The 7,655-nt window shown below is 49.9% G+C and overlaps 1 protein-coding gene across 1 annotated transcript; it reads left to right on the top strand.

Moving 5' to 3' along the window:
- The first annotated feature begins 3,381 nt into the window (after positions 1-3,381).
- Positions 3,382-3,834, top strand: LOC125189813 (uncharacterized). Its single transcript, XM_048087042.1, has one exon. It carries the CDS (start codon positions 3,382-3,384, stop codon positions 3,832-3,834), a length of 453 nt encoding a protein of 150 aa, XP_047942999.1.
- The last annotated feature ends 3,821 nt before the right edge of the window (positions 3,835-7,655 follow it).

The raw sequence follows: 7,655 nt of genomic DNA, 5'->3' as shown, positions 1-7,655 counted from the left end.
GCACCCCAAAAAAATCGGGCAAGTTGCTGTTCCAGTTGCTTGATTGCACCACTTGTGGGTTCAATGGCTTGGAAGGTATGGATTGGGACTGCCTCAAGAGTACTCTTGATGAGGGGGTGAGCCTGCCTCCGAAAGAAAGATGTTTGTGAGCTCATCCATTGATCCTTTTGGCGATTTTCTCACGGAGGTATAGGAACATGTCCGTCCGTTTGGGCCCTCTGTAGATGGGGACGCCTAGGTACATGAAAGGAAAGGATCCCCGTGAGAATCCTCCATTTGATTGAATTGTTTCCGCCCAGTCCTCATGAGCTTCTGCAATGTAGAAATTGCTCTTTGGAAGGCTGATCGGCTGGCCTGACACCCTTTCATACTCAGTAAGACAGCCCTTCAAACGACGGATGGCCCGTGTAGATGCTTGTGTAAAGATGAGGATGTCGTCCGTGTAGGCGAAATGGCTGATCGTCGGGCAATGAAGGGTAGTTTTGAACACCATTTCCTTTCTCCCAAGAATCAGCTTGTCAAGAGATCTCGAGAGGTAGTCTGCCGCAATAACAAAAAGGGCTGGGGAGATGGGATCGCCTTGCCTAAGGCCTCTCGTAGAGCAAAAGAAACCAGCCGGACTTCCATTGACGATAACCGACAACCAGCACCTGCTAATACATCGCTCAACAAGTTTGACCCATAGTTCCGGGAAACCCATGCAGCGGAGGGTCTTAACTAATAAGGCCCATTGAACACGGTCATATGCCTTCGCCATATCGAGTTTAAGAGTCACATTCGGTGCAGGGGAGCATTTGGGGAGTTCGTGGAACATCTCTTGCGCGAGGAGGGCGTTGTCGTTGAGGAGCCTTCCCTTAACAAACCCACTTTGGTTCGGCGAGATGACTTTGGGCAAGAGGGGAGTGAGTCTCGCCACTAGCACCATTGTGATGATTTTATTAGTGACATTACATAGGCTGATGGGACGGTAATCCATCCACGTCCGTGGCGTCTCCTTTTTTGGGATGAGAACGGTTGACGTGGCTGTAAAGCTGCGCGGGATGAAGGCTCCCTCAAAGACTTGAGCGACTGCGTTGGTGATATCAGTTCCCACCAAGGCCCAACATTTCTGGAAGAAGGTCGCATAGAATCCATCCAGCCCCGGGGCACTATCACCTGAAATATCGAAAACCGCCTTTTTTAACTTCCTCTTCTTGTGGAGAAGCAATCAGCCCTTCTCCATTCACATCTGGCGGGAGCTGCTGGATCAGGTCAAGATTTGGCTCATCGAGGGGTGAAGGGGAAGGGGCAAGGAGCCCTTGAAAGTAGTCGACTGCCGAGGCCCTTAATTCTGACTTCTCCGAGATTGTTCTGTCCCCATCCTGAACCCCATGGATGTGGAGGCGTGTTCTTCTGAGCTACACCCAGCTCTGATAGAATTTAGTGTTCCTGTCTCCATCCACGAGCCACCGGAGAGTAGCTTTTTGTCTCCAAAAGTCCTCTTCCATTTTAAGGAGGAGGATGTATTCCGCAATGGCTTGGTTAATGCTTGCTCTATTACTAGGGGAGGGGTAAGCTTCAAAGGTAGCCTGATCAGCGGTGACTTTTTCTTCCGCTTCTCTTAAGTTGGCGTGTAAGTTCCCAAACTCCTCCCTATTCCATCGCTGTAAGGTTTTCTTGACTCTTGCTAACTTGATTTGAAGGTTGAGCAGCCCCTCTGCGTAAGTGGGCTAGGCCCAATCACGCCGGACCAGTTCCATGAAGTCTCTATGCCGGGTCCACATGTTTTGGAAGCGAAAGCTACTTCCTCTGGTTGTCGCGGTCGTGAGCTTGCACCTCATAAGGACTGGGCCATGGTCCGAAGCCACCAGGTAGATTGGTGACTCTCGTTGCTTCGAACACGTTTAGCCAGGCTTCACCAACAAAAATTCTATCCAGCCGCTCAAAGAGGTTATTCTTCGCCCAAGTGAAGCTGGATCCGTCAAAGCTCGGATCAAGGAGTCGGCAAAGTCAATCATTTCAGCTTGCCGATTGGTGTCACTGCCCGTTCTATCCGTAAGGTGAAGTATACTGTTGAAATCTCCCCCAATCATCCATGGCATTCCCTCCACTCTGCAAGCCAGCTCACGCATTTTGTCCCATAAAGAGTATCGTTCCACTCTAGTGCATTTGGCATACACGATAGAGAGCAACACATATTCATTGCAATTATATTGACAACAAGATACATTTGTTCCAAAGAGCATCATAATCATTGTTGTCTCGTGTGGAAGTTCATTTAAACCATAACTCTTTATATTTGTGTTTACTTTATATTTGTGTTTACTTGGGCAATAAATAAACCTTTTCAATCATAATCACATACAAACTTTCATTGTACAATCTCTATTTGGCGATAATAAGATCATTTTGGTTGATATAACATCATGGTAATTTTTTTTATTTTTTTTAACATCATAGTAATTGTCATATCTTAAAAGGTTATTTGAAGCATAACTCTTATTTATGCATTTACTTGCCCATAGACTAGGTCACTGGCGGATGGCTTCTTTCTCTAGGGCTCCCACTATGCATATTAGTTTTATTAGTTTTATTGTTCCGTGTTTCTCACGAGGCCGATGCTCAAGAAATTAGCCGGCAAGAGTGTCTCGGCTCGCATAAAGGAAAGAATCAGCACCCCGGCACTTCCGACCAAGGGCGACGGATGGAAAAGGGTCATCAACTCCCCGACGCCGGAAGACAAGCAAATCAGGAAAAAGATAGATTTTGGTGACAACGAGGAAGTGAGTGAGGATGAGCTTGACGTAATTCCAAATTCCGGCCAAGAACTGGACGCCGAAGAGATGGAAGAACCCGTTGAAAACCTCCCGCCAGCGAATGAATGTAGAACTCTGATGGTTATCCCGGCCGGAACTGAAAATCCAGCAACTTTGGACGAGGAAGACGGTACGTCGGAAATGGAACCAGCGCCGGCGACGGACTTTCCGATCAGGGGAGGGGTTCACCTACCGGAAACAGCTCCTAGAGGTGAGAGGATTGAGGCACATGAGGCCAAGGATACTTTTGCTGCCATTGTGGTCAAATTTCCTGAAATGGTAAAAGAGACAAATTTGGGGAACGAAAGTGATTTGGAACTAACCCATACCGAGAGCTCACGTGTTGTGGTTGACTTGAGGGTTCAAGAACAGCCAAAAAATGATTCTCTACTACAGGTTATATCTCTTAACTCAGCTGAAATGCTAGATTGTTCCTTAGCCCAACCCCTCCTCCGGCAGGACCAGTCGGAAAAGATTCCTCCTCGGCCTTCTCTAGCCCTCGGTAATGCTGGAACGAAATTGATCACCCAACCGCCTAAAGCTCACTATTCTTGTTCAATTTGAGGATATTGCGGACTATGCTCGGATGCTCGGCGGGCCGAAAGGGACACCAGTTTGGTATATTGATCGCCATCCTATGAGGGTCTTCAAATGGACGCCGGGCTTCGATGCTTATTGTGAGTCTCCGATCGCGGCTATTTGGTGCAACCTAATTGGCCTCCCCATCCATCTATTTGATCAATCAGCCTTATTCGCCATTGGGAAACTCCTTGGAACACCGATACGAGTTGATCGTGCTACAGCCGATAAAACAAGACTATCATTTGCGCGTATTTGTGTTGAGATCGACATTACGAAGCCACCTCCGGAGGAGATCATACTTGACATTTGTGGGCGCGAAACGGTGCAGCAAGTTAAGTGGGGAAAGATCCCCTCATATTGCCGAGAGTGCAAGCATGTGGGACACTCGAGTGAGGTGTGCTACGCGGCGGGCAAGATGGAAAGGCCGAAAAAGAGGAACTACAACATCCCAAAATAGAAACACCATGGGGAGCAAAACGGGAAAGCCAAACAAGATCAGCCACACCGAACACCAAAAGAGAATGATTTTGACAACAAAAGATAAAGGATGCTCACGTTGGGCTGAAGGAGAAGGAAACTAAGGAACCAGTGTGGACGGGGCCGGATATCATGGGTGAAATCAAGCAATGCCTACAGTGGGGACCCCGGATCAAAGGGAGGAAGAGGAGACCGAGACAAGGGTGAGGCTCCGGGATCCTTTGGGAGCTTGGACTTAGCCCACATTTCGCAAGAGAGGGGTTCTACTAGTAGCTCAAGGGGTGGCAACCAGGCAGGGCGGGGATCTTCCCCTAATGGCCGAAGAGGTTCGAGGGGGGCTGGACGTCACTCACCGGAAGGGGGACGTGGTGGATCGGCTTTTAGAAGCTATATGAGTACTAATCAATACCACTCTCTTATGGAAATTGGCGAATTTGATGCTGATGGCTGTGGAGAGAGTGGGGCTTCGGAGAGGGAAGTGCATCCCGCTACCGAAGATAAAATGGACACCCCCCCCCTCGCATTGAAGGGGGTAACGGATGCCAAGGTGCTGACTTCCAAGGGGGGACTTCTTCCTCTCCGGGTATGAACTCACCTTGTTAATTATGTCTCTCAATTTTCTGTTTTGGAACGTTAGGGGAATCGCTAATGCGCCTACCCAAAACGTCCTCAAACGAATAATTAATAGTTACAATATTGGTTTTCTTGCAATAATGGAACCGCTCACAATCCCCAATCCGGATCGATACTCCAAGGCTTTGGGGCTGGTCTTCAAAGGATCCAATACCAACGGAAAGATCTGGATCTTTGTGAAAGAAGGGGCTGATTTTGTTGTCAAAGATGGCTCGGAGCAGATCCTACATGGCCGATTTACATCTCCTCGGTTAGCTACTCACATTGCCATCTCGACCGTTTATGCTAAGTGTGCTAGGGTGGAAAGATACTTGCTATGGGATAAAATGAGGGAACTATCAAATAGCTTAGATGGATCTCCGTGGATGATCGGGGGGGATTTCAACACCATTTTAACCCCGGGAGAGATAGGGCTGGAAGCGATACCAACCGGCAAGCCGAAATGGTCGACTTTGCGGAAACTATTGAGGATTGCAGACTTCTGGACCCAGGGTTTGATGGCTCGGAATACACTTGGGCTAAGAATGGGCTTTTCGAGAGGTTGGATAGGGTCCTGGTCAGCGAGATGTGGGCTAGGACATTTGAGGCCTCAAGGGTGACAAACCTGCCGCGGGTGGCATGATTGAGTCTCACAATAGTCTCTCTCTCTAAAAGTTTCTCTCTCGCTTTGTGTCGTCCCGCCGGCGCTTTTCTCCCGTGCCCCACTACCCCTTCACTCCGCCCTGCGACGCTAGTTGTCCATCCACCCCTTTTCTTCCCCGACCCCTCCTCCGCTGTGACCCAACTCTGTTTTCTGACCGGCCACCCCACACGGATGCCGGAGGCGGAAGACCCCGGGGAACACTCGGGACCCCACGACACGGCGCCAGAACTATCCATGGCATTTCAAATGGTCTTCAAAGCTGGTTGCAATCCACCTTCACCCCCTCAAGCAAGGCCGGCGAGCGAAAGATGCACTACAAAGGTTGCTTCTGGCAGGCTAAGGGGAAGGAAAAGCACCCCGGCACACCCGACCAAGGGTGACGGGAGAAAGAGATTTATCAACTCCCCCCTTCCGGAAGACAAGCAAGTTCGGAAAAAGATTGATTTTGGAAGTGACGAGGAAGGAAGTCACTCGCCGAGCGGTGAGCAGCCATACTCCGGGCAAATGCCGGCTGTTGAGGGTCAGAAAGCATCTGGACCCGACCCTCCCATGGTGAACAAATGTAGGTATCTGGTTGCCATTTTCTCTAAAATGGAAAGCCCGGCGGTTCTGGTGAGTGAAAATAATATTTCGAGTGGGGGCCCTGCTGTAGCGATGGACATTCCGGCAAGGAAAACACCACCTCGGTCGGAAACGGCTACTGGAGGGGAAAAGCAACCGCCGTATGAGGTCAAAAACAGCTCTGCTACCAAGGAAGTCAAATTACCCAAAATGGCTAATGAGACAATTCTGGCTGATGAAAGTGTGTTGGTGCCATACCAAACTGGGGAGTCACATGTGGCGGATGAAATGACAATTCTAGAACAGCCAAGAATGGAGTCTTTGATTCAAGTTGTCTCTCTTGACTCAGCCGAGATGCTAGATACTGCAGCAGCTCAACCCCTCCTCCGACGTAGCCCGATTGAAACGGCCTCCCACGGCGCCATCATCGGTGCAGCTCAGCGCAAGAGCGAAGAAGGGTGGAACAGCCAACCGGTTGAAAGCCCTTACATTGCACCCCTCGACCACTTCCCACCTCTGGAACTTGGAAGAACAAGGAGAATAAGGGAGTCGATTGAGAATGGCACGCCGGATGTCCAAGCTGCTCCGGCATGGAGAAATCGACGAGAAACAGGGGATTTTGTCGCGGAACAGGGCAGTCATGTACGAAACAGAGCAGGGGTGAAGGACACTTCAATCGGGGTGACTCCGATGGATGTCACGCCTCCATCTAGTCGTCCGGAACCCTCGGCGGTGCCTAAACCCAAGACTATGGCTGATCTAGTCCGTGAAAATTCAGGGAGCGAGGGACCTCAAGCTTTTGAACCGGAGAAAATCCGCAATATCGGCACCGTGTCACTCCAAAACCGCATCCCCGCGATTTACTTCTCGGGAGAGGAGACCAAGAAGTTAGCAGATAATATGGGAAAACGCCATCGTTGGGAAGTTCTCACACTCTATCCCGTCACCTCAACAAATCCAAAAAGCTCTCAATAATATCAAGTTTGCTCGAAACTTTTTTTTTTCAAACACCGATACGGTGGAGGGTTCGTGGGTCCCTCATCCCTTCATATCATCGTCAAACAAAATACAAAGCCTGCCCAAAAGTGGCCTGCGCAAACCTAGACGAGAGTAGTCCACAGTCCCACAAACGGGCAGACACAAGCCTACTCTCTCGATCATTACAATGCAAAAAACAAAGACAATCAAAAAGCAGCAAGATGTTCAGAAAAGTTATCTTTCTTCCTCCTCCTCTTCTAAGTAAGGTACTCCCATTTGTTCGAGACGGATAGTTTCCTTCAAGATTCTTGGAGCCGTGACGCCATTGAACCGGCGGATGGTTGAGGTCTCTTGATCAAGCTTGGTGAGGCAGCTGGCCGCCTTATTCTTCGCGCTGCAAATGAAAGAGAAGCGGATGCTGCATTCCTTTTGCATAAGGAGTAGACGAGCCAAAGCTTGTCTAGATTGTGCTGGGCCGTAGCTGTTAGCCATGACGAGGCGGATCAGTTGCCCCTCATCTGTTTCCACCAAGATGTGTGTGCCAAGACTTTTGTCTTCCTCAAGGCCGATTCTCATAGTTTTAGCGCACGCCTCAAGGTTCGAGGTTGCTGAAAGAGGAGCGCTAAACGCTAAGATGAGTCGCCCAGTTTGGTCTCGAATTACTCCTCCCCCCTGCGCTTGGCCAGACGCTTCCAAGAACCTGCATGCCGTGTTGAGTTTCAGCCAGGGGGGATCGGGGGTGGGGGGGGGGACCACTTAACTGGCAGCACCCGACGGCTAGGTCTGCTAGCATTGGGGAAGGTCGTTCCCGGCATGGGGATCTCGGTACCAATCCTCTGTTTTGGCGCCAGCTTCCTGCTCTCGATAAGTTTCCGGATGTGCATCTAGACCTGCCACACAACATTTTGCGATCTAAACGGGTCCTCACTGTGTCTACTCCTGTTTCTCTCCGCCCAGAGGAACCACAGAATGAGGCACGGGATGAG

Source organism: Salvia hispanica, chromosome 5, assembly GCF_029641045.1.
Source record: "Salvia hispanica isolate PSC_SH4W2 chromosome 5, Shi_PSC_v1, whole genome shotgun sequence".
Taxonomy (NCBI): domain Eukaryota; kingdom Viridiplantae; phylum Streptophyta; class Magnoliopsida; order Lamiales; family Lamiaceae; genus Salvia; species Salvia hispanica.
Note: the sequence above shows the minus strand (reverse complement) of the source record. Positions and strands in the feature narration are given on the sequence as shown.

Excerpts from the sequence above, each read along its gene's own strand:
- LOC125189813 (XM_048087042.1), top strand. The coding sequence starts at position 3,382 with ATGCTCGGCGGGCCGAAAGGGACACCAGTTTGGTATATTGATCGCCAT.